Source organism: Schistocerca gregaria, chromosome 11, assembly GCF_023897955.1.
Source record: "Schistocerca gregaria isolate iqSchGreg1 chromosome 11, iqSchGreg1.2, whole genome shotgun sequence".
Taxonomy (NCBI): Eukaryota; Metazoa; Arthropoda; class Insecta; order Orthoptera; family Acrididae; genus Schistocerca; species Schistocerca gregaria.
The window spans coordinates 87774045-87800289 of NC_064930.1; the positions used below are offsets into that span (position 1 = coordinate 87774045).

At 42.3% G+C, this 26245-nt stretch overlaps 1 protein-coding gene across 2 annotated transcripts; it reads right to left on the reverse strand.

The window, feature by feature from the left end:
- Nucleotides 1-25024, reverse strand: LOC126295087 (CARD- and ANK-domain containing inflammasome adapter protein-like). Of its 2 annotated transcripts, none has more exons than XM_049987348.1 (6): nucleotides 24894-25024; nucleotides 17221-17390; nucleotides 17051-17098; nucleotides 9408-9984; nucleotides 3089-3211; nucleotides 1-613 (listed from the first exon to the last, which is right to left on the reverse strand). In XM_049987348.1, exons 2-6 carry the CDS (start codon nucleotides 17306-17308, stop codon nucleotides 91-93), a joined length of 1359 nt encoding a protein of 452 aa, XP_049843305.1. In that variant the 5' UTR covers nucleotides 17309-17390; nucleotides 24894-25024; the 3' UTR covers nucleotides 1-90. The 2 variants fall into 2 exon arrangements, with proteins under 2 accessions (XP_049843305.1, XP_049843304.1); XM_049987347.1 differs by having other exon boundaries at nucleotides 24853-24933.
- Nucleotides 25025-26245: the final 1221 nt, after the last annotated feature.

A 26245-nucleotide genomic window follows, 5' to 3' on the forward strand; every position in this document is an offset into this window, starting at 1 on the left:
CAAGCTTAATTTTTTGTGTCTATTTACTAAACAAGCAAACACTCATTCAGCTTAAGTTTCTGTCTTTATACTGCAGAGAGGTTTTCTAAACTAGTAGATGGCAGAGAGGTTTTCTAAACTAGTAGATGGGCTTAGTATTTGGATCAGCTCTGGGAAGTTGTGTAGCCTGGCGATGTCCAGCGGTGTACGTCCGTCATTGTTTGTTGCCCACCGGTCAGCCCCAGCCTCCAGTAGCACCTTCGCCACCTCTGGGTATCCCCGCCACGCCGCACAGTGCAGTGGCGTCAGGCCGCCCTCATTTGCGGCCCTCAGGTCGGCGTGGGCCGCCACCAGCAGCCGCACCACATCTGCGTGGCCATTCCACACAGCCCAGATCATAGGCGTGTCCTGATTCTGGGTGGATCTGGCGTCCACCTCTGCCCCAGCGGCCAGCAGCCTCTTCACCACCTCGACGTCTCCTCTCTCTGCTGCCCAGTGGAGGGCAGTGGTCTGCCTGTACTCAGACCTCGCCGTCACGTTTGCTCCGGCCGCCAGTAACGCCTGCAGCTCCTCCACGGCCCCCTGCTTAGCAGCCTCGATCAGTCTCCTGTCCTTCTCCTCTTGAGAAAGAGCCCTGCTCACAACAAAGAAATTCCGAAAATATTCTCTCAGCGCACACTTCCGATTGAGAATATCATCATTGAATCTGAACTGTGACCAGCTCTAAAAATAATAATCTCCATTAACAGAAAAAATCTACAATTATCTCCCTCTGTGATGCAGAACAGTGTGGAAGTCTGTGTACGTTAAGGTACAGTGCTTCTACAGTAGCAGCTTCTCAGAGCCTTCATCCAGACTTCAATAAAAATTACTACGTTCCACCTCTCCAGAAATTCAGTCATCATATTACGTCTCTTAGATAACTGATGGTGATTTCCTTTGAACTCTTGATGCCACTATCAAGCAGTCGTTGTCCTCCACTGAAAAAGAGGCTTCACAAAGCCAACAGTAGCCCTGTCTGTGCAGAAATCGGTTCTGACACTTCCAAATATGGCACAGAATATTAATTACGTCTCCAAATGATTAAAGAAAATATCCTGTCATGGTAGTAAAAGTTCAGCCCATATATTTGCAAATTTCTACACAACCCAGTCAAGCAGAAAGAGCTATTGCTTTCCTCGACACCATGAAGTCCAAATGTTAGAGACGTTGCAGAGATAAAACTCCAGTTTCCAGCCCCTACACAGAAGTTTCACAGGTAAATGTGGTTGCACAGTGACAAGTGTACAGACATGCAACTGCTCTCTCTCTCTCTCTCTCTCTCTCTTTCTCTCTCTCTCTCTCTCTCTCTCTCTCTCTCTCTCACACACACACACACACACACACACACAGACATAGACACAGACACATGTGTACACACTCTAATCTACACTCCTGGAAATGGAAAAAAGAACACATTGACACCGGTGTGTCAGACCCACCATACTTGCTCCGGACACTGCGAGAGGGCTGTACAAGCAATGATCACACGCACGGCACAACAGACACACCAGGAACCACGGTGTTGGCCGTCGAATGGCGCTAGCTGCGCAGCATTTGTGCACCGCCGCCGTCAGTGTCAGCCAGTTTGCCGTGGCATACGGAGCTCCATCGCAGTTTTCAACACTGGTAGCATGCCGCGACAGCGTGGACATGAACCGTATGTGCAGTTGACGGACTTTGAGCGAGGGCGTATAGTGGGCATGCGGGAGGCCGGGTGGACGTACCGCCGAATTGCTCAACACGTGGGGCGTGAGGTCTCCACAGTACATCGATGTTGTCGCCAGTGGTCGGCAGAAGGTGCACGTGCCCGTCGACCTAGGACCGGACCGCAGCGACGCACGGATGCACGCCAAGACCGTAGAATCCTACGCAGTGCCGTGGGGGACCGCACCGCCACTTCCCAGTGGGACACTGTTGCTCCTGGGGTATCGGCGAGGACCATTCGCAACCGTGTCCATGAAGCTGGGCTACGGTCCCGCACACCGTTAGGCCGTCTTCCGCTCACGCCCCAACATCGTGCAGCCCGTCTTCAGTGGTGTCGCGACAGGCGTGAAAGGAGGGACGAATGGAGACGAGTCGTCTTCAGCGATGAGTCGCTTCTGCCTTGGTGCAAATGATGGTCGTATGCGTGTTTGGCACCGTACAGGTGAGCGCCACAATCAGGACTGCATACGACCGAGGCACACAGGGCCCTCACCCGCCATCATGGTGTGGGGAGCGATCTCCTACACTGGCCGTACACCTGTGGTGATCGTCGAGGGGACACTGAATAGTGCACAGTACATCCAAACCGTCATAGAACCCATCGTTCTACCATTCCTAGACCGGCAAGGGAACTTGCTGTTCCAATAGGACAATGTACGTCCGCATGTATCCCGTGCCACCCAACGTGCTCTAGAAGGTGTGAGTCAACTACCCTGGCCAGCAAGATCTCCGGATCTGTCCCCCATGGAGCATGTTTGGGACTGGATGAAGCGTCATCTCACGCGGTCTGCACGTCCAGCACGAACGCTGGTCCAACTGAGGCGCCAGGTGGAAATGGCATGGCAAGCCGTTCCACAGGACTACATCCAGCAACTCTACGATCGTCTCCATGGGAGAATAGCAGCCTGCATTGCTGCGAAAGGTGGATATACACTGTACTAGTGCCGACATCGTGCATGCTCTGTTGCCTGTGTCTATGTGCCTGTGGTTCTGTCAGTGTGATCATGTGATGTATATGACCCCAGGAATGTGTCAATAAAGTTTCCCCTTCCTGGGACAATGAATTCACAGTGTTCTTATTTCAATTTCCAGTAGTGTACAATTATGTTGCTATGATGTGCCTGGAGGCAACGACAAACCCTAAAGGTTACAAAAGTAAATTATAGTTTCAATGGCTTGTATGGACCACCATTCGAAGTACATATCGGTTTCCTGAACAGATTGTAGAGCTCAACCCATCAACGTTTGTAGTGAGAAAAATGCCATGTCATTCGCAAGTGGAGGCCTCACTTCTAATGAGCAAATCAACCGCTAAGTCGAACTGTGGATGTGGAGAATGTACACACGAAGTGATGGAACTCACCACATGCAGGAGGCGCCGGTGTCACCAGGTGCGGGAGCGGGGCGGACAGACGTGGGCGGCTCAGCCGCGGCAGGAGTCCCGCTGCGGTCGCTCTGATCGCCGTGTGGCTGAGTGGCTGGCACACTGCACAGACAGACGCTGCTCCGTAAGTGTGTCCACGTGGGCGCCAGAGGGCAGCTCACTGCCGACAGTTCTGCGGAGGGACTTTCCACACCAGTAACAGTACACATGTGGCGAACGACAATTGTGGGTCCACTAAGAAGAATGACCCCATACCTGCAGCTCACGTTACCAAACAACAGTTTGTACAAAATACAGCACATACGAAAGGCACAGACAGTGGATCGGATACAGGCCGGAGTGACGGATTTAAATGTACTTAATGTCCTACTATGATCATCGAATGGTGTTTGCAGCTCATGTGTTCGGCATCTGGGCTGTATGAGGCAGAAATAGTAACCTGGGGGACGGTAGGTTCTCAAATCAGCTGGGACACAAATTAAGAGAACGAAGGGGCGCGGAATTTGTGATATTATAAAGCTGTTCTATTCAAACATTTATCTGCCTCTAGAAATATTACTACAGAAATTGAAATAATGCTCAGTACATAGGTTTCATTCATACTGACCAACGAGCAGTCTCACTGAACAGGCAAATGTAAAACATCATGTGACTGAAGAGTTGTATGAGTGTGCGAGTAAAACCAGTAAAGTAATGACAGACATTGAATTTATACATTTCTGAATGACAGCGTATCAGAGGTATTCATTTCACTAAAACTAAAAAAAATATTGTATTTCATTATTGTATTCAGTGTGATCATATATATGAGACTGCGATTAGAAGATTTCATTGGGAATGAAGGATTCAATATAACAAAATTAATGACAAAGAGGATAGAGAATGCTACAGACAATTTATATTTCTGCAAAGACGAAGTGGTGATTATACGTAGAAAGTGGTCTGTGATTACTGCCAGCGAGCAGTAGGAACAAGCTACATTCTGGAAACTGAAAGATATATATATATATATATATATATATATATATATATATATATATATATATATATATATATATAAGAGAGAGAGAGAGAGAGAGAGAGAGAGAGAGAGAGAGAGAGAGAGAGAGAGAGAGAGAGAGAGAGGGAGGGAGAGAGAGAGAGAGAGAGAAATGTATGAATAATTAGTTCAGCATTTAATTATTTAAAGCTCTTGTTTGAAGCAAGAAAATATGAAATATAGGACTTCCGCATTTTATCATTGCAAGATGAAGATGTAGTATAAATGGTTTGACAAAGGAACTATTCCAAGTGAGCCACTTGACGTAAGTTTGAATGTAATGAGTTGATATGTGTTAACAACTGTAAGAGGACTTCGTGCACTAGTGCAGTTAGACCAGATATTTCCATTTGCCACTGATTATGAAGGAAATGTAGTAAGGGAAAATGAAAGCAAACGTTGCAGACGTCACATATAAAATGAAGACTATATTATTGAAGTTGTGGCATGTATAGTTCTCTCTCTCTGTCTTTCTCTCTTTGTCTCTCTCTCTCTCTCTTTCTGTGTGTGTGTGTGTGTGTGTGTGTGTGTGTGTGTGTGTGTGCATTTTAATGTATGAAACATTTGCAGTGAAGAAACCCGTAATTAGGTACTATGACACAGATCCTTCTTAAGTTATCAAGAGCATTTCTATGTCATACACCTGAATAATGCAAACAGAATTATATTTGAGCATAACATGTTAGTAATGGGATGTCTTGAAAAGACAGAAATGGTGATATGTATTCCATTCAAACATTAACTTTCACATGTAGTTATGCAAATAGAGTACAGCCTTGATAGCCGGCAGGAGTGGCCGAGCAGTCCTACGCGCTACAATTTGGAACTGAGTGACTGCTACGGTCACGGGTTCGAATCCTGCCTCGGGCATGGATGTGTGTGACGTCCTTAGGTTAGTTAGGTTTAAGTAGTTCTAAGTTCTAGGGGACTGATGACCTCAGACGTTAAGTCCCATAGTGCTCAGAGCCATTTGAAGCATTTGAACCGTGATACATCTAAAGGAGACATAGCTCAGGCAGTATACTGCCTCAATGACAAGAATTCCAGTTTGTCAAGCGGCTCATTATATACTGCATTAACATTTTGATACATCTCAAAAAGAAAGGAATTTTTTGAGTATTACTAGGAACTAGACTCGAAGGTAATATTTGCGCTGTACTGTAATATACAACAGAGGTTATTTCCATCTAAAGGTTTCACCAATACCGAGAATATTATAGACGCATCAGTAATTGCAAGAAATGTGAATATGAAGTCCTAAAAGAAGGAAAATCTGCAAGATTCACTGTTTACACCTCCCTTTAGCAAGAAGTTCCTCAAGATCTTGTAAGCTGTACATACAAAGGTAAATCCTATACTGGAGTCGCATTTCATTTAGTCTCCTGTCATAAATAATGGGCAGATAACAGACTTTTACCGTTTTATTGGGATTCTTTCTCTCCATCAAATTAAACGGATTAGGTGATACACTGTCTCTTGTAGGATCTCTCTTCCATCTCGTAGCATCTCTGCAGGTAAGCTATCTATTCCTGGTGCCTTCCCTCTCTTCAACATTCTTATGACGTCTCCTCCATGCGCAGTAGTTCATTCTCCTCTGTTGGTACTGTCACTTCATTTTCTCTGTGCAATTCTTCTTCCTCCTCTTCCTTTTCTTCCTCTTCATCTACTGTCGCAACGCTGTTGATGGTTTGGTCCACATTCATCAGATTTTTGAAATAGTTCTTTCATTCTACCATAGGTTTCGTTTAAGTGTTATTATTTGTCCTACTTGACTTTTCATCATGTCAATCCTTTCATTATATTATTTTTTGAAGAACCTGTGTGCCCTGTAAAAGTTTCTTGTATTGCCTAGTGTTGTAAGCCTTGCTACCTGTGTTATATTGCTCTTTAGATGTTCTCACTTTTCTATTTGAAAGAGTTGGTTCTCTAGTCGTTTCATTGCATCCCAATGATGATCTTTCATCCTGGTCGACATTTCAATTTTGCTGCCATTCTCTTGTCGTCTCTATCTCTACACCCACCATTAAAGCAAGGTGGGCTTCTCCTTTTTCTCTCTATCGATTTAAGCACCTAATCTTGTTTTGTCTGGTTCCAAACTTGAGCTTAGACTGTGGCATGTCTACATGATGTCTGTCCGCATCCAGGGCAGCGTAACTGTTTCGAATTTCTATTGGATGTCTGTCCTTAATGTGAGCCTCTTTCAGTAGATCAGCATTTATTTTTGGGTCTGCTTCACTTCTCCCACGTGTACTTCAGTCCATTCATTAATGAATAGTGGTCAACAAAAGATACTGGTCTGATCCTATTTATGCACCTCTTTCAGATACTACGTTCTCAGCAGCTCTTCCATGTGTAGCATCCACTAGTACATGGTCTGTTTAGGTCTGCGTGTTTTGTGTGAGCAGCTTCCAAGTTGTCTTATAAATGTTTTTGTGAGGAAAGTAAATATTCTTGATCCTTAGGGTATCTGAAGTTGCCTGAATGACTCGTCTTATTTGTTGTTGGTGGAGGGAGTGTGTAGAATATGTGGGGCAGTGTAGGCTGTCAGAAGGACCTCTCTACCTACTTTGACATTGGCATCACCATCGAACACTTCTACATTGTACGACAGTGCAGCTTCAAATACTGGTTCCAGGTCTCTGTAGAAAATGTATTTTCCACTGTCGTGTATAGCTTATGAATGTGCATCATATGAGTCTATTTTTTGGTTATAGTAGTTTCCTTCCGTTTATAACCAGCATATTCTTCATTGACAGCCTTGAAATTCATGATATTTTCTCTTATCTTGTTGGCTAGTACAAAAACAACGCTTAGTTGATGTTTATTTGCTTTATTTACACTACGTAAGTAGCTGCAGAACTCACCTTGATGCATCTGTTCTGTGGGAAATTTCACCTCTTGCAATGTCAGTATACACTTCTTCATTTGGTGCCTTCACAGTTGCAGATGTGTAGACTGATCTTGCGTTCCAAGAGCAGCACTTCAGTGAACGATTTTTCTGTGATCTTCTAGCGTTAACCTTTTACTTTCTCGCATCGTTTCCATTCTTGTACTACACCGAATCTGAGGCTATGTATTGGCGTTTCTTAAAAATTGTCTGTTTCATTGTGTGGGTGAGTTTCCCCACGTCCAACCGCCATCCTTTAGGATCAGGGGTTCCCACTTAGTCTGCATGACCACCCTTGCTCTGCCCAGCTTGGGAGACACTACAAGTAGTAAAGCTACCACCAGCGTAGCTCTGTGGATCATTTTACCACGGAAGCCCCACTCACAAGACAAGGTAATGATATTTTTAAAAATACTACCTGATGCCTCTATACTGCTCGATGAGAGAAAATGAACTTTATTATGGAAATTGTGGATGCATTGCACACATATGCCTGGAAAATTAAAGAGGAATGTGGAACACATCAAACTGTAGCACTGATGTGTGAGTAGCGATTACTCTGAGCATTTGTCTCACTGTAGCTCAGATTTCTATGAGTGATGATTTACATCATGGTAATGTAAGGAATGTGGAATTTTGTCTATGATGCTGCCTCCCCTTGAACTGTGCTGCAACATACTACAGAGTTCCTGGAGCTGGTACTGTGCATCAGACTTGCAGCTCTTTGTCATCTTTTCTATAACACAGCATAACAACATTTGTAGGTACCTCAGAAGCAGAGACAGAAATCAGCAATAAAGGATACTTTCCATAAACCGGTTTATAGTGACCAGACTTACAAACGACAATTGACCATATACACCCAATTGTTGTAGCTGCAAACTGTGCACGTCACTGTGTCTGTCTCTGTGCTGAGCAACATATCTTTGTGACCATTGCTAGAATGGCTCCTGCGGTCTTTACAGTCAATGGACATTTTGTTCAGATTATTGATGCCAGATACTGAAAAACTACTTCTAGCATATCCAGAATTGAACTGAACCACCTACTGCAAAAAAGGTTGTAACAAATTATGAAGCAACGAAATTCTTGGCTCTCAAAAAATTGTTTTAGCTAACTTACTGCTAATAAACACAGTTCAATGTAGAGGTTCAATGGAGTTTTTGTGAGAAAACAATGGACAGATGAGCTACCAGAAAATAGCCATCAATGGTCGTGTGTTATAAATCTGAAATAAATCGACAGAAAATAAGTGGCAACCACTGAGATGCAGAAGTTTATACACACACACACACACACACACACACACACACACACAACTTGTATGTGTCTCCTGTATGCACACACAGTATATGGCACTGGTGCGGACTGCATAGTTCTCGTAGCCATTATTCTTTTCACTTGAGAAACAAGGAAGCCACTTGCAAGTTGAAAATAGTATGGCCTGGGGTCGAACTGGAACACTACAAGACTCCAAAATACCTAGGAGTGACACTTAACAGATCTCTCACTTTCAAATGCACTGCATGAAATGCGAGTAGAAAGTTTCCACCAGGAACAATCTCCTGCAGAAACTGGCAGGATCACAGAGGGGTTGTCAACCATCTGCGATGTCACTATCCTATTCTGTGGCAGAGTATGCCTGTCCTGTTTGGTGTAATTCAACTCGTGCCTAACAGGTGTGTGTAGCTCTCAACGAAACCCGCAGAAGTATAACAGGTTGCCTGAAATCCATTCCAGTCGAATTGCTTTAAAACCTATCAGGAATAAAACCACCACCTGTTCAAAGAGAGATAGCTGTGAACACGTGAAGGAATGCAGTGGAGCTGGAAGTTACCCATCCTCTGGTATGGGTATGAACTGCATCGTCAACAACTGAAGTCAAGGAAGAGTTTCCTTAGGACATCAAAGGAAGTTAGAACCACTGCTGAAAAAGCTAGGTTATAACTATGAAAAATAGTTGTCGAAGCTTTACTTCTAGTCCATGATGGGGAAAGGACAACTTGGAAGTCCCTGAACAGACTGAGATCAGGAGTTGAACTTGGGAAGATTAGGATATAATGATACAAATGATATTTGGTGTTACTGTGGAGAAGAACAGACAGTTCGGCATGTGCTTCGGTGCCGATTGTGCCCAGTCTCCTGTACAGAAGATGATCTTTAACAAGCAACAGAAAATGAACTGGAAATGACCAAGTTCTGATCGAAAGTATTTTAATCATAACTGTATAAAATGTATGTTCATGTATGTTTCTGACAAGATGATAATAATAATAATAATAATAATAATAATAATAATAATAATAATAATAATAAAACACCCACACACACAGAAGTGGGCAATATGTTTGTGTGGGTTGTCTTGTACCTACCTGGTTTCTGCTTGAGGACCAGACAGCAACCTGATCACTTCGCCCAAATCTTCAGGCTGAGTATGCATCGCGTCTGTCCAGCCCTTCGTGCCCAGCACCTCGAAAATGTGAGTCCTTATAAAGGCGATGGCAGCCTGCCTGAGGCAGGTAAGGGAGTGCCTCACTGCGAGCATTGCTGTGGCAACCACATTCTCCACAGACAGCTGCGCGACCAGCTGCTGCTCGCAGGCTGTCTTCAGGGACATCACATTGTATCTGTCAGCGGCGATCAGCAGTTGGACAGCCATGCCAGGTAGCTGGGGGGCGCGGAGGGTGTACATGTATGTCAGGAGCTGGCGCAGCACTGGGCCCTCCATGTCTGGGACAACGACTGGAGTATTTCCGGTTTTCAGTGTTCCATGGCGCAACATGGTGGCGAATACAGGACTCCTGGCTGCCAGGACGGCCCTGTGGGCCACCAGACGTGTGTCGCCCGCCACCAGAGTCACCACGGCGCCTTCTCCAGCGTCCAGCAAGGTGCTCAGGTCCACAGCTTCAGTCTGCTCAACCTCCTCATCTGATACCAGTCTGGACGATTCTGAAACACAGTGTCACTGGGCAGCCCATTCTCTTACCCAGTATGTACTACACTCGTATGAGCTGCAGCCAGATCTGCACCAGGCAGCGGCTGCCAGAAATTTTTTAAACTTAGGTAAGTTACCACAATATGATCACGTTGGTGTGTCAGATTGGTCCTGGAAGTTATAACGAGTGACCCCTCTTTTTATAGAGTTACTGATACCATGTATAGTATCGCTTCTTGCATAGGTAAAAATTATCTCAGTGGTTTCACTGAAAGAATTCATATGATTTTGTATATGATTTGTTATATTTCAGTCTGAAATTATAAAAAAGAATTTAATGTGTTAAAATCGATATGTACTAAATATTAAAATTACTGTTCTTTTAAGAATAAATGAAATCACAAAATTTCTGGCATATTTAAAATTCATATTATTAATTTCACAATTAAAGGTCAAATATTAAATTTGTTTTTGGAATTATTGATAAAATAATGATATAATTAGGTGAAGATTCTTCTCCTCTTGAGAAAGTTTGTAAACTCTTTCCATTTATAAACTCATTGGAAATTGTGATGACCACAAATGTAGGTAGTAATGGACATGCCTCTGATGATAGCAGACGTTTTCCTAAACTTCTCAACAACAGTGTAACTATTGGTTTTTTGAATATGGAAAATGTAGAAACATTGTTTTGTTGAAAGAAGTGACAAAGAATAAAATTCAAGAATAATACACACAAATGTTCATCAGTTATTTAATATCAGGATCTTAAGAAATCAAAATTTTCAGCTGCAAAAATGTACTCTTAGACAAGACTTTGAGACATCAACAACAACAATGACATAATGAAGATAAGTAAAAACTTCTTCTTTTATAATCTTACTCCTCTCGAACTTTTCAAAATTTGTGCAAAGAATGAGGACTTTGATGGTGATGTGTGGGAGTGTAATATTACAAGGTGAACAGCTGCAATTCCTTAACATTATCACTTTAATAATTTTGTAATTACTTAATGTCTGTATGGAGATACATTGACAGCTGTTCGTACCTAAATTCAAATAAGTCTGCTGAATGCATGTTAGGGGTAGTTGCACTACCTATTGTTGACATATAATTTGTGGTGTGCTGGATCTCTAAACCAGATTTCCCCCTCACGTGAAAGTGATCGGCCCCCCATCAGGCTGTCTGTGTATGCTTCACAACCTGACCTAAACTTCAATATGTCGTACTGTCTACATCCATATGTAATAGTATCCTACATTCACCACTCAATGCTTGCAGTGTAACTCTGAATTCCCACATTAGTGGGAATGAGACTGTGCAGATTTGAACTTATCACCTATTGCCTGATATTTGCTTTATGTCTTGATAAAGAGACAGTGATGACTGAAAGCAATTCGAAATTAGATCGAAATAAAATCGCTAATAAGTTTAAGCATGCAAATCTGAGTTCGAATCACAGTCCAGCACCGATTTTTTTATGTCACCAGTGGTTAGTACGTCTGTACCTATAAAGCTGACGCCTGTTTACATTCATGCATCGAATTTATTTGGATCTAATTTCGAACAGCTGTAAATCGTAATCAGTATCTCTTCATCCAGACATTAAGCAAACATTACTTGCTGAGACGGGCACTAGATCCTGAATTTATAGGTCTCGATTCCCCATAGTCTTGTTCTCACTAGTGTGGGAACAGAGATAAGCTGCGAGCATTAAGTGATGAATGTAGGAGACTGTGGCATAGGGATGTAGACAGTGAGACATGTGGAAGTTTGGGTTGGTCCATGAAGTGTGCACAGATGGCCTAATGGTAAGGCGGTCATTCGCGATAAACAAGAAGTCTGGGTTCGAGTCCTGATATGGCACTAATTTCCATATATCGCCAGAACGTAGTACATCTGTACCTAATATAGCTGGTGCGAATTTATTCGCATACAGATAATTTATTTAGATTTAATTTTCAAATCGAAGACAGCTGACAGGTATATTTATTTATTTATTTATTTAACCTGGCAAGACCTTCTTAAAGGAAATCTGTCTCACAAAGGCACCACCTGCAAAGAAGGCGAGGTATCCAAATACTGAATCATACTTAATTAAAATGTAAGAGATAATAGAGATGAAGTTAGTGAACTCTTCTAGTGTCGATTCTGACATTATTTAAGTGATGTTCTGATAGATCAATAATGTGACAGTCCAGACACTTCCTTCAGTTGGATACAGATTAGCTGGCTGTTTCTCAATGAGTTATTTGCAGAGTGGGGCAGTGGATATGCATTTAAAAAACCATACTCCATTTGAATCCCTAAATGTGTCAAAGCACTGCACTATACAGGTATTTCAATGCTGTGCAAGGACAGTTGGATTTAGTGAAACTACACTTCTAATTATAGTTACTTTCAGGTCTTCTATCTCTGCCTTCAGAGCATTTCTGCTCAAGCTAGAAACTGTTCTCGGATCAGTTTATAGCAAGTACCAAATATGAGTTGCGTGTATTTTTCCAGCCATAGTGCAGGGTAACAGTTTCACAAAAGCAGACTTTATTTTTATTCATTCTTCATTACTAGATTGTCATACTGTTAGAAAAAGGGTGAAAGCCCTTTCACATTATGATGCACACGTTTTAACACTAAAACTTTTTTGTGCTTAAACTACTGTTATATATAATTAAAAACTATGTAGAAAATCTAATCCAACAGTTTTTTTAAACCTCGTTGGAGAACAAGAGTGGCAGTATGTTTGTAATGCTGATAGCAGAGATGACAAATATAGTGCTTTCCTTAACACATTTCTTATATCATTTGAAAGCTGCTTTCCATTAGAACGTTCAAAACAGGGTACTTGCTGCAAAAATCAACCACAGTGGCTGACTAATGCGTTAAGGATATCCTGTAGACCAAAGTGGGAATCACGTCAAAATGTAAGAAGTAGTCACAGCCGAACTACATTAATCCATTACAAACACTACTGTAAGGTAGTTAAAAACGTTGTTAGGAAGACAAAGACTAAATGGTATGCAAATAGAATATCTAATTCACAGGATAAAATCAAAACCATACAGTCAGTTGTGAAGGAAGTGTCTGGTCAGCAGCAGAAGGTGGAGGATAGAAAGTCAGTACATATTAAAAATGCTACACTTACTGATAAGTGATTCTGAACATAACTGGTTTAATTTCTACAGGGAATCATATAATTCGCTGGGAAATTGGCTTTCTGAAACTGATATCTAATATATTACTTTGTGATACTGACTTGGGGGAGATTGAGTCAATAATTAAATCACTGAAAACTAAGGACTCTCATGGATATGATAGAGTGCCTAGCAGAATGTTAAGTTACAATGCTGCACATGCTACCCCTGAACTTATGCGTATTTGTAATTTTTCCTTTAGAAATGGTTTCCTGAACGATGAAAGTACTCTGTAGTTAAGTCACTTTATAAAGAGGGAGAGAGGGATCATTCAGACAATTAAGATCTATTTTTATGCACTCATAGTTTACTTGAATCTTATTGAAATGGCTGTGTTTGTAAGGATGATTGATCATTTCATCTCACATAATTTACTGACAAATATGCAGTTTGGTTCTAGAAGTGGTTTAACAGAAAATTCTATGTTCTGTTTGCTCTGTAATATACTGGAAGGATTAAACAAAAGCATATTTTCTTATGTAACTAAGGTGTTTGTGAACAACTCCCCATCTGTCATAATGGTCCAACGTTTGGAGCATTGTCTTATGATCAATGCAATTAGTTATTTGTCCTGTTACCTTAAGAACAGATAGCAAAAGCTCATTCAGCACTGTGTTGACAAAGGTATGATGTAGCGTCGAAGTGGGTCATGGTTAAATGGAGTGAGCTCCAGGGATCAGTGTTGGGGTCACTCCTATTCTTCATTTAAAGAAATGACATGCCTTCTATTATTACAGGTGATCAAAATATTTCCGTTTCCTGATGACGCTAGCTTGGGCGTAATGGATGTTGTGTGTAACACTTGTACTGTTTCAGATAGGGTAGCTCAAGACGTACGTTTTTGGTTTGTAGAAAATAAACTAAAGCTAATTGAAAGTAAGTCTTAGCTTTTACAGATTCTAACGCAAAATTCCACAAAACCTGGCGCTCTAATTACACAGAAAGTGCATATGATTAATAAGTCTCAACAGTTCAAATTACTAGCGGTTCAGATAGATAGTAAACTGTCGTGGAAAGCCATCTTCAGGATCTTGTCCAAAGACTTAATGCTGCCATGTTTCCTATTAGAATAGTATCTGAAGTAAGTGATAATTCCCCTTCGCTTATCTTCATACGCTTATGACATATGTTATTATATCCTGGGTTAACTGTTTAAATTTTCAAATCGTAGTTTTGGTTCAGGCAATAAGTGTTATCACTTCACGAGCTTCTTGTCGATCCCTGTTCATTAGTGGATATTCTGATGTAAGGTTCTCAATAGGTATATCCATGGCTGTTGTGTCTTGTTAACAGTATCAACTTATTCCGAAGAATTTGCAGCTTTCACTCACATAAGACTAGGCAGACTGCATTTGGATCGCACCACCTCGTTGACTGTTGTGCTGAAAGGTGAGCAGTAATTTGCTGACTCGATTTTTCAGTAAGCAAGAATCCAGAAATGTTAATAGTAAACCACAAGCTTTCAAATGCAAATTGAAGTGTTTCCTCACGTGTCACTCCTCCTATTCTGTCAAGCAATTCCCTGCCACATTAAGCTAATTCATGTGTAAATATAAACTTATAGCTTGTCGTCTTTTTAGGATTCATAGCCGGCAGATGTGGCCGAGCGGTTCTAGGCGCTAGTCTGGAACCACGCGACCACTACGGTCGCAGCTTCGAATCCTGACTCGGACATGGATGTTTGTGATATCCTTAGATTAGTTAGGTTTAAGTAGCTCTAGGGGACTCAGCAGTTAAGTCCCATAGTGCTCAGAGCCATTTGAATCATTAATTAACATCAACAATTTATACACATAAAAATTTTTTAATACAAAAGTCATAAAAATTATTTAACGTAGTAAACAACTTACATAGTATTTTACATACATTACTTATGTAGAATGTAAAGAACTTCAGAGTCCTAACGGCCCGCTTTGATTTACATCTACAGAAGATATAGTACCAATATTCGAAAATTTTAAAGAAAAAATTTATAAAAATCTAAATGGACCATAAACAAATATTGTTATAAAGTGACACATGTTTCTCGGGATCATCTGCGTATCCCGTTTGCTTCTGTTCTCGCCTGGAGAAAACTGAGAGCTGCTGTCAAAGGAAACATCCTGGAATTCTGTCTAGAAAATTTATCTTCATCTATTACAATGCTCGCCCTAATGCAGCTCGGAAGATTCAGTTCAGTATGTGTTCCCGTATCTTCTCGTAACTTAGGACCAAACTTAGTACAACAATTATTTTGGAAACCTTGCGTCCAAAAATGCTAGGAAAAACACACTGACATAACAGAAGCATTCTAAAAAGGCAACAAAACTACTCCATTGTGATTAGTTTCGTGTAATGTTGTCTATAAGTCCCATAGTGCTCAGAGCCATTTCAACCATTTTAGGATTCATAATCGTTTTACTTTCTCGATTATTACTTTTCTGTAGTTAATTCATGTACTGACACCTTCGATGAGCATGGAGATTTGCTTCTCAATTTGGACCTACGGAACTAGAAGTGCAACATGAAAGAAATTAAAAGTGTCCTGATCACTGCTTTCGACTGTCGTTAGGAAACCATTAGTTGAGCCCAAAATCTCCAGTTTCGTTCCTCAGTGTGTTCATAAAAGAAATAAGTCAACTCTACCTGATTTCTCCTGCCTACCTGCACACTGGATTCCAGTGTGGTACTGCTGAGCGATTATCGCTGCAGTGCCACTGCGTGTCTACGTCCTCAAACGATTTCTGATGCTGTGATCTCACAGTAGGCACGAGCAGCTGTTACTCACTCGTGTGCACTGGGCCTAAGGGAACCGTGGGTGAGCTACAGGGCATCACACTAGATAGGCCGCCACGTATTGACCTGGGGGTGAGGGGAGGGGGGTGTGGCGGGAGGTGCAGTCTGCCAGCAATCAGCAACAGGTGGTGGGGCTGTGAGTCCCAGATGGCTGCACTAGTAAAAATGGTATGTCTCACATGGAACGAAAAAGAAAGCAAGGAAGATTGGGTTGAACGTCCCATCGACATCGGGGTCATTACATGGAGCACAACTTCGGATTGTGTCAAGGATGGGGAAAGAGATCTGACTTGGCCTTTCAAAGGAATCGTTCTGGCAATTGCCTGGATGACAAAATGCTGGGATTGAACCACACATGGAACGATGTTATCATTAATTCAAGGATTTCACAACTACCTTTTCGTGTAATGACCAAATGAGCCTGAAAATTACTTTATGCAAAATAAATCATTGGTATTATCACTTTCATATTTTTCACATGATCAAATAAGTATGTATGCGAGAGATATATAAACTGCATTCCAACTAGCATGGTCTCTAATCCCAAAAACCATGATTATGGAAACAAAGATATATGGAAGCTCAGTGATGTGACAGAGTTCGTTCATAATAATCACATGACTACACTGTTCAAATGGCTCTGAGCATTATGGGACTAACTTCTGAGGTCATCAGTCCTGAGAGGGCGTTCTGTTCTGTGCAATGCTATATATTTAAAGAGCACGAGGCACTCCAGTTATTATCAATTTTGTTTCAGTTTCTCTTCATATTGTCAATCTTCCCCTTCCTTCAGCCAGAAAAAAGTGGCTCAAATGGCTCTGAGCACTATGGGACGTAACATTTGAGGTCATCAGTCCCCTAGAACTTAGAATTACTTAAATCTAACTAACCTAAGGACATCACACACATATATGCCCGATTCAGGATTCGAACCTGGGACTGTAGCGGTCGCGTGGTTCCAGACTGTAGCACCTAGAACCGCTTGGCCACTCTGGCCGGCGACTACACTGAGATCAAAAAAATTAACATTAAATAAGATTACCAAAATTATTAGGTAAGCACCAATTGAGTTTCCTTGAACCATGTCTCTACGAATAAAGGAAAAAATGCTTACCTAATGTGTCAGTTCTTGAATGAGTGGCTTTGACTTCAGGGTCCCATACTGAAAAGGATAGTCAGACAAATTTCGATGAAAAAACTGTACATGCGTTTCATTACTTACTATAAAACTGTTAATTCTTTTTTATGCAGACTCATACCAACTGAAAATATTCAAGCTTTTACCTGTAACGAAATCTGTGTCGCTGTAGTCAGTAGCTATGACTGCTGTCACAAAAATGCAGACAAACCAACACATACTTCTGGAGGACATGATGGAAGAACAGGTGAGTCTTGAGAAGTAATGGACGTTTCTTCCAAAATGTGTTCAACACTTCTGCACACTGTTGAACAGCCTGTAATTTTATGAATAAATTTAGCAACAAAACTGATTTAACAAAGTATACGTCAAATTAACTAGTGTAAATTGCTGTTTGAACTTAACGCAGATAACTTAATTTACATGATGTACATCTCTTCAATCTTTGGAGTATACTGGCTGACTAACCCAAGCTTAAGACAGCCTCAGGTGCTTGCGAAACCGTTTAAGACAACGCAATTCAGGTTACCATTTAATAAATTGTGAGAAAATACTTTCTAAATGACCTGTATTCTTTTGTCGTTCCTATATTAATTGCAGAGATACCGATATCAAATTAACTTTTTTCAAATGGTACTGTAGTACATGAGTTTCCAGGCTGATGTGTCGCTGAAAGAAGAGAGGGTGGGGGTGTGTCCTTCCTACAGCAGCGGCCTTAGACGAGTAAAAGCTGCTTAGGCAGATAGGGAGTGTTCAGTGAGTAGTTGCAGGAGTGGTTGTGAGGAAAACTACGTCCCAGGAGTGTAATGGTAGTTACTGAGCACTGACTCCGATATGTCTGTTGGGGTCTCCTAAGCATGCTAAAGAGAAATCGAAGATACTGTAGATGTTGTGGCGATGAAATGAGCTCAGTACAACACAGATCATAATTTTCCGATGACGAATAGAAATACAACTCCAATCGTTTAACAGTGGAAAGACGTCAGGACCAGATGAGATACCTGTAAGATTCTACAAAGATTATGCGAAGGAGCTTGCTCCCCTTATAGTAGTAATTTATCGCAGATCGTTTGAGCAACGAAGCATACCTAGCGACTGGAAGAGAGCGCAGGTCATTCCCGTTTTTAAGAAGGGGTGTAGGATAGTTCCACGCAATTATAGACCTACATCGTTAAAGTCGATCTGTTGAAGAATTGTGCAACATGTTCAGTGTTCAAGAATCGTGACGGTTTTGGAGAATGAAACTCCCCCCCCATAAAAGTCAACATGGATTCCGCAAACAGAGATATTGCGAAAAACAGCTTGCTCTGTTCCTCCATCAGGTGCACACCGTTGCGTACAACGGAGCTCAAGTTGATGCCGTGTTCCTTGACTTCAGGAAGGCATTTTACCGCGCCCCTCACTGCCGCTTACTGAAAAACTGCGGGCTTATCAAGTGTGGGAGCAGATTTGCGATTGGATTCTATACTTACGTGCAGATAGAACTCAATACGTCGCTCTTAACGGAACTAAATCGGCAGATGTAAAGGTAATTTCCGGAGTACCACAGGGAAGTGTGAGAGGAATGTTACTCTTTACAATATATATATATATATATATATATATATATATATATATATATATATAAGGCTGTTCGCAGATGACGCAGTTGTCTATGGCAAAGTAGCAACGCCACAAGATAGTAACTATTTGCAGAATGCCCTCGTGTTAGGTCGGGCTTTTCGCTCTGAACGTAAATAACTGTAACATATTGTGCATACATATGCAAAGAAATCCACTACTGTGTAGGTACAGTTTTGATGACAAACCGCTGGAAACAGTATCTGCCGTAAGATATCTAGGAGTAACTATCTGGAGCGACCTCAAAACAGACCACATAAAACAGACAGTGGGAAAAGCAGATGCCAGAGTCACGTTCATCGGAAGAATCTTAAAGAAGTGTAACTAATCCACGAAGAAAGTGGCTGATACGGCACCGTTCATTTATCTGGGATCCCTACCATGCAGGACTGGTAACAGAGATAGAGAAATTCCAACGAAGAGCGGCGTGGTTCTTCAGAGGATCTTCAATTCGACGTGAGATGCTCAACAGCCTCCACTGACAGACGTTACAAGAGAGGCGGTGCACATCACGGAAAGATTTTCTATAGAAATTTCCGGAGAGCACTTCCCAGGGAGAGTCTTAGCACTGGCCAAAAGGGCATTTCTTTGCAAACAGCAAGTCTGCTAGTGTCTAACATAAGCCTTAATTGGAGACATCAATTTCTGAGAATGTATGTTTGGAGCACAGTATGCTATGGTACTGAAACATGCTCTGTGGGAGAAGCGGAACAGAAGAGACTGGAAGCTTCACAGATGTGGTGCTACGGAAGAATGAAGAAAATCAGGTGTAGGTTATAAGATAGGGAATAGGAAGTTCTCCGCAGAATCTGCGAGGAAAGGAGTATATGGAAAACACTAAGAAGAAGAAGGTATGGAATAATACGACATCTGCTAAGACACAAGGGAGTAACTACCATGGCACTAGAAGGAGCTGTGGAGAGTAAAAACTGTATTGCAAGATGGAGATTTAAACACGTCCAGGAAATAACTGACGACGTGGCTTGCAAGTGCTGCTCTGAGACGGAGAGGTTGGCGCTGGAGAGGAATCCGTGGGGGGCGCACCAAACCAGTCTGAAGATTCAAGACTGGAAAAGAAAACAGCCGACATTAATAGGTGTGCGATAAGCACCTGACTACCATGGGGTGCGGATCTGTTACCGTGTCGTCTCCTGCCCTGTGGCGGAACCGATTACTTCCTTACAGTGGCAACAAACTCAGTGGAGATGTATTAAATTTGTTCCTGGAGATACTGCATGCACCAACAGTAGACATTATTTTCAAGGCAACGGCCAGCGAAGAAATTGTAAAATTCATCACATCACCGAAAACAGTGTTTATGTAGGATATGATAGAGTTTGTCGAGCGGTTCTAGGCGCTACAGTCTGGAACCACGCGACCGCCATGGTTGCAGGTTCGAATCCTGCCTCGGGCATGGATGTGTGTGATGTCCTTAGCTTAGTTAGATTTAAGTACTTCTAAGTTCTAGGGGACTGATGGCCTCAGATGTTACGTCTCATAGTGCTCAGAGCCATATGAACCATTTTTTTCTGACTGAAGGAAGGGGAAGATTGACAATATGAAGAGAAACTGAAATAAAATTGTCAATAACTGGAGTGCCTCGTGCTCTTTAAATATATAACATTGCACAGAATACAACGCCCTCTCAGGACTGATGACCTCAGAAGTTAAGTCCTATAGTGCTCAGAGCCATTTGAGGCAATTTGGTAGAGTTTTTAGTAAACTGTTTAAATCTTCTGCTGATTTTAAACGAATATCCTTAAGCTATATAAGTAATCAAACAATAACATGGGGATCGTTTGCTGACATACTTGAATGGGCTTAATAATAGCGATCTGTGAAAATAGTGGTAAGCACACCTTTATTTGTCCATATATTTCACTCCTTCCATTCTTTTCAAAAGTCTGTGAGAAAGTGGCTAAGATAGAACAGTGACTCATTTAGCTGAGCAGGTTTTAACTTCATCACAGAGAGAGCACTATAGGTGCTCGCAATTTGTTTGCGGATCTATGCAAGAAAAATGATCCAGTTGGTATGTCCTGTGATCTTACAAAAGTCTTTGATTGTATCGCTTACAAAATTCTAATTGAAGAACTAGTGAACTGTGGGATTAATGGCATTCTTCTCCCGCAGACGGAGTCTAGCTACGGTAAAAGAAATCACAGGGAATCGGATGCCTGAAACTATACTCAAAATGGGTAAGATAGCAGTGTGGGATGCCACAAAGACAGGCAGTGGGAACAGTCGTGTTGTTAACCTACATTAATGATCTCATAGTGACTTTAAACATCTTTTAAAATCGCACGAGGCAGAAGCACACTAATGAAGGACATAAAATCGGGCATGGAAGACCAGCTCTGGTGATATTTTAAAAGGACGACAAGTGTTTCACAGCTGACAGCAAAATCTTAATATCACAATGATTCATAGTATGGGATTCCAAACCATAAAGAACTGTTGCCAAAGGAAGTTGGCATTAATGACCATCAACTAAATGAAATACAGTGTATTATTTCCCATCGGGTCGGAACGGAGAACAATTTAATACCGACGGCACATACACCAATACATCTCCCTGGAGATCATCTCTCACTGTACTGTCGTACAGGCAAGGGGGGCTTGACTTATTTGCCATAATCACACTCGCTTATGGAATTATCTACCTGAAGTAAATAAAGTGTTCCTACAGTGGAAGGGAGCTGTAAGAATATTGATCAGAGAGCTAATCTTGCAGACCTCTTTTTTTTAACGGCTTTGGAATTTAACAACGACTTCCTAACGCATTTGCACCTTAATGGTTTCTTTTACTGATAGTAAACATATGTTGCAGATGATATGTGATCTGTACAGTCACAATAGAAGATCGTAGTGTTCATCTGGAGCTGGCCTCCATATCCAGGATTCTGAATGGAGTTACGTGTTCAGGTGAGAAGATATTCGACATGCGCCCATCTAACAAGAAGCAGAAAACTGGGAATGGCTAACAGTTCGAAAGGAAGTTAAAAGCACAAATCATTAACCACTTTCCTTTACATGATTTTGGAAGATTATATTCCAGAACTATGTTGTTTAAGCTACACGAGTAGGAGCAGTGTTCTGTATAAAGCTGCAAGACAAGTAGTCATGCGCTGTATACAAGACTGTACATACAGTTACTTGCAAACATTTTCTTAAAATATTATGATGAAGTAAAAAGTGAGCTACCAATAGCAGATAAGCAACGGCTGGCTAGGGTAACTCAGTAGGCAGCAACACTGTTCAAAGTAGCAGCCTTTTTTCTGATTTACTCCATTAGATCTAGATGGCATAAGAGCGAGCGCCGTAGGCATTATGTTGCTAGTACAGTATACACATTACAGTTCATTGGCTTACCTGCCTTTTTTAATGTATACCTTGACTCGTCCCACGCCCTTGAAGATTCTCCTTCCTGATGAAAGCTATTGAACGCGACAGAGTAAAAGCGTACAACAGATCTGACAGTCATTAGAGTTGGCTGTAAGCGTGCGAGAGGTCTAGAGGTACAGGAAGAAGGATCGGTTGGTACTTACCGGCAAGAGCGTTCTTGACTGGAAGAGCTCAACACGTATTATGTTTATGTGAGACCTGTGACTTTATTTTATACGAGGAATACTTTCTGTACTGTCATATTTAGTAGTCTTCACCTTGAATGAAAACGTGACGAAAACCATCGCGAATGGAAGGCACAACGATACAGCGAGCCTCTACGATGCAGAAGCTCGAAATCTAACCCAGACTTTAATGCGCTTGTAATAGTGTCCACAATGAAACCTTGTGTCGAAACCCGGCAAAAAATCCAGAGAGATTCTGGTCGTATGTAAAGTATTCTAGCGGTAAGACAGAATCAATGCCTTGTCTGCGCGATAGAAATGGAGATACTACCTCTGACAGCGCTGCCAGAGCTGAGTTTATAAACACAGCTTTCCGAAACTCCTTCACCGAAGAGGACGAAGTAAATATTCCAGAATTCGAATCGAGAACACCTGCCAACGGGAGTAATTTAGAAGTAGACATCCTCGGAATAGTGAAGCAAGTTAAAACACATAATAAAGGCAAATCTTCCGGTCCAGACTATATACCAATTACTTTCCTTTCAGAGTATGCTGATGCAATGGCGCCATACTCGACAATCGTATACAACCGTTCTATCGACGAAAGATGCGTATCCAAAGACTGGAAAGTTGCAAAGGCCACACCAATATTCAATAAATGGAGTAGGAGTAATTCACTAAATTTCAGGCCCATATTATTAACGTCGATATGATTGCGAAACACAACTAGCTCTATACTCACACGAAGTGCTGAGTGCTATTGACAAGAGATTTCAAATTTATGCATTTCCAGAAGGCTTTTGACACTGTACCACGTAAGCGGATTTCTGCGTGCTTATGGTATATCATCACAGTTATGTGAGTGGATTCGTGATTACTAGCCACAGACGTCACAGTTCGTAGTAACTGACGGAAAGTCGAGTAACACAGAAGTGAATCCTGGGGTTCCCCAAGGTAGTGTTACAGGCCCTCTCTTGTTCCTCATCGATGTAAACGATTTCAGATACAATCTCAGCATCCGTCTTGTGTTGTTTGCAGATGGTGCTGTCGTTTATCGTCTAGAGAAGTCATCAGATGTTGAAAAGAAATTGCAAAACGATTTACAAAAGATGCCTGTATGATGCAAATATTTGGCAATTGACCCTAAATCATGAAAACTATGAAGTCATCCACATGAGTGCCACAAGCAATTTGTTAGATCAGTCAAATCTAAAGGTCGTAAATTCAAATAAATACTTACGAATTAGAATTATGGACAACTTAAATTGGAAATAACATACAGAGAGGCTGCCTACACTACGCTTGTCCCTCTTCGTTTGCGCGGTATGGGATCCTTACCGACAGGATTGACGAAGAACAAGGCCGAAGAACGGCAGCGTGTTTTGTATTACGGCGAGACAGAGGAGAGAGTGTCACTGACATGATACGGGATTTGGAGTGGACATTTTTTAAAACAAAAGGCGGTTTTCTGTGCTGCGGAATGTTGTCACGAAATTTCAGTCACGAAATTCCTCCTCCGAACGCAATAATATTTTATTGGCGCCGACCTACATAGGAAGAAACGATCATCATAAAAAAAAGGGAAACCACAGCTAGCACGGAAAGATACAGGTGTTCGTCGTATCCACGCGCTTATTGGGATTAAAATATTATCGAATTATTTTGAATATAATTCAATAAGCCGGTCCCGGGTACTTAAATGTGATTTGCAGGATATCCATGTAAATGTCGATGTTCAGTTGCAGGAAATATATAAGCAAGTAATTTCGAAATTTCACGAGTGATGAGTTTTGGTAGCAATTGCTATTAGTGACAATTCACTATGTGATGGTTTTGTGTGTGTGTGTGTGTTTGTGTGTTTATGTGTGTGTGTGTGTGTGTGCGTGTGTGTGTGTGTGTGTGTGTGTGTGTGTGTGTGTGTGTGTCATGGAAGCGAGAGGAGATGGTTTGCGAACATCATTACGGTACACAGGGTGGTTCAAGAGGTTGAAAACAAATTGAGGCAAGTGATAGAGGAATCGATATACAGCGCCTCTGCGATAGAAACTTATGATTTTGGAAATAATCGTGACCCAGAGAAAGCTTTGGAATGTCATAAACAACAACGACCATCAGTACAGGCACTCCTTAAATTCGGAAAAGACAGTAAACTGTGTGCTAAACAGCGTTGTTGTACAGAAGGTGTGCCAAATGGTGACCAACATAGTCCGTACGGGCGCACGTTCTTCGCAGAAAACTCAGTCGCATACTATCAAGTACACCAGACATCGCACGAACCTAATCGGTTTCGACAAGTTTACACCGAAAGTAACATTCATTGAAGAACACGTTTGAGGAACACGCAACACGTAACAGTAACAAATGGTGCCAGTAGCGGCATTAATTAAGTTACGCACTGAGACAAGCAGTCTGCTAAAGCGCATAGGATGACGGGAACCGGCACGGGAATGGATCAGAAGATCTGTTGCCCTACATGTCGTAGAAAATAGTTAACGAAAAAAAAAGATACTTTGTCGTTTGTGCACTTTCATTGATTTTTGCAGCAAACTGAGAACAGCTGACTGTTTAGTTAAGAGAAGTTATACGCACAGCATGCCGCACGCCGGTGGGAGAAGTACGTCGAGACTTACGAAACTCTGCCCGTCCGCTGCTCGCCGACGCAGGCTGTCCAGTGTGGCGTCGCGGTGCCGGCCTCCCGCTCTTATACCGACCACAGCTGGGCTGGGCTACCGCCCCCCACCACCCACTACGTCCGCAGTCTCCCCTCTGGTCCAGATACTCCACCCGCTCCACCCTTCCCCCTCCCTCGACCGTCGGCGATAAGATTTGCACACGTCTGACGTCCGAAGAATTCCTGCGCAGCGGTCCACACCAGAGACCACCCCGAGGGCACTTGATAATTACGGCGTTCAACGACTTTGAAGCTAAAATCGCGCCTTCCAGTCTGTGCAATGAACAACTTTTCGTCTTACGTCGAATCTAACAGCAGGTCAAACGCTCATAGGGCTGCCATACCTAGCTGGGAGCGGGTAGGGACGCTCTGCGCTGTAGAAATGAAGTCGATTTAGACGTCAATGCTGCCGCTTGTTTGTACACTGAAGAGCCAAAGAAACTGGTACACCTGTCCAATAACGTGTAGAGCCCCCACGAGCACGCAGAAATGCCGCAACACAGCGTGGCATGGAGTCGACTAATGTCTGAAGAAGTTCAAATGGTTCAAATGGCTCTAAGCACTATGGGACTCAACATCTGAGGTCATCAGTACCCTAGACTTTGAACTACTTAAACCTAACTAACCTAAGGACATCACACACATCCATGCCCGAGGCATGATTCGAACCTGCGATCGTAGCAGTCTCGCGGTTCCGGACTGAAGCGCCTAGAACCGCTCGGCCACCGCGGCCGTCCGTCGGAAGTAGTGCTGGAGGGAACTGACACCATGAGTCGTGCAAGGCTGTCCACAAATCTGTAAGAGTAGGAGAGGGTGGAGATCAAAGCACCCCAGATATGCTCAATAATGTTCTTTCTGGGGAGTTAGGTGGCCATCAGAAGTGTTTAAACTCAGAACAGTGCTCCTGGAGCCACTCTGCAGCCATTTTCGATGTGTGGGGTGTCGCACTGTCCTACTGGAATTGGCCAAGTCCGTCTGAATCCACAATAGACATGAATCGACGTAGGTAATCAGACAGGATGTTTACATACGTTTCACCTGTCACAGTTGTGTCTAGACGTATCCAGGGTCCCATATCACACAGAGCCTCCACGAGCTCGAACTACCCTGCTGACACTCAGGGTCCATGGCCTCATGAGCTCGTCTCCATACCCGTACACGTCCATCCACTCGGTACAATTTTAAACGAGGCTCGTCCGACCAGACAACATGTTTCCCGTCATCAACAGTAAAATGTCGGTGTTGACGGGCCCAGGCAAGGCACAGAGCTCTGTGTAGTCCACTCATCAGAGGTACACAAGTGGGCCTTCG

Bases quoted from the DNA above. Each gene is read 5' to 3' on its own strand.
- LOC126295087 (XM_049987348.1), bottom strand. From the start codon at position 17,308: ATGTCCTCCAGAAGTATGTGTTGGTTTGTCTGCATTTTTGTGACAGCA. The intron at 17,099-17,220 runs GTAAAAGCTTGA...TATCCTTTTCAG, and splicing joins CGACACAGATTTCGTTACAG to TATGGGACCCTGAAGTCAAA. The intron at 3,212-9,407 runs GTAGGTACAAGA...CTGTCTGTGCAG, and splicing joins GGTCCTCAAGCAGAAACCAG to TGTGCCAGCCACTCAGCCAC.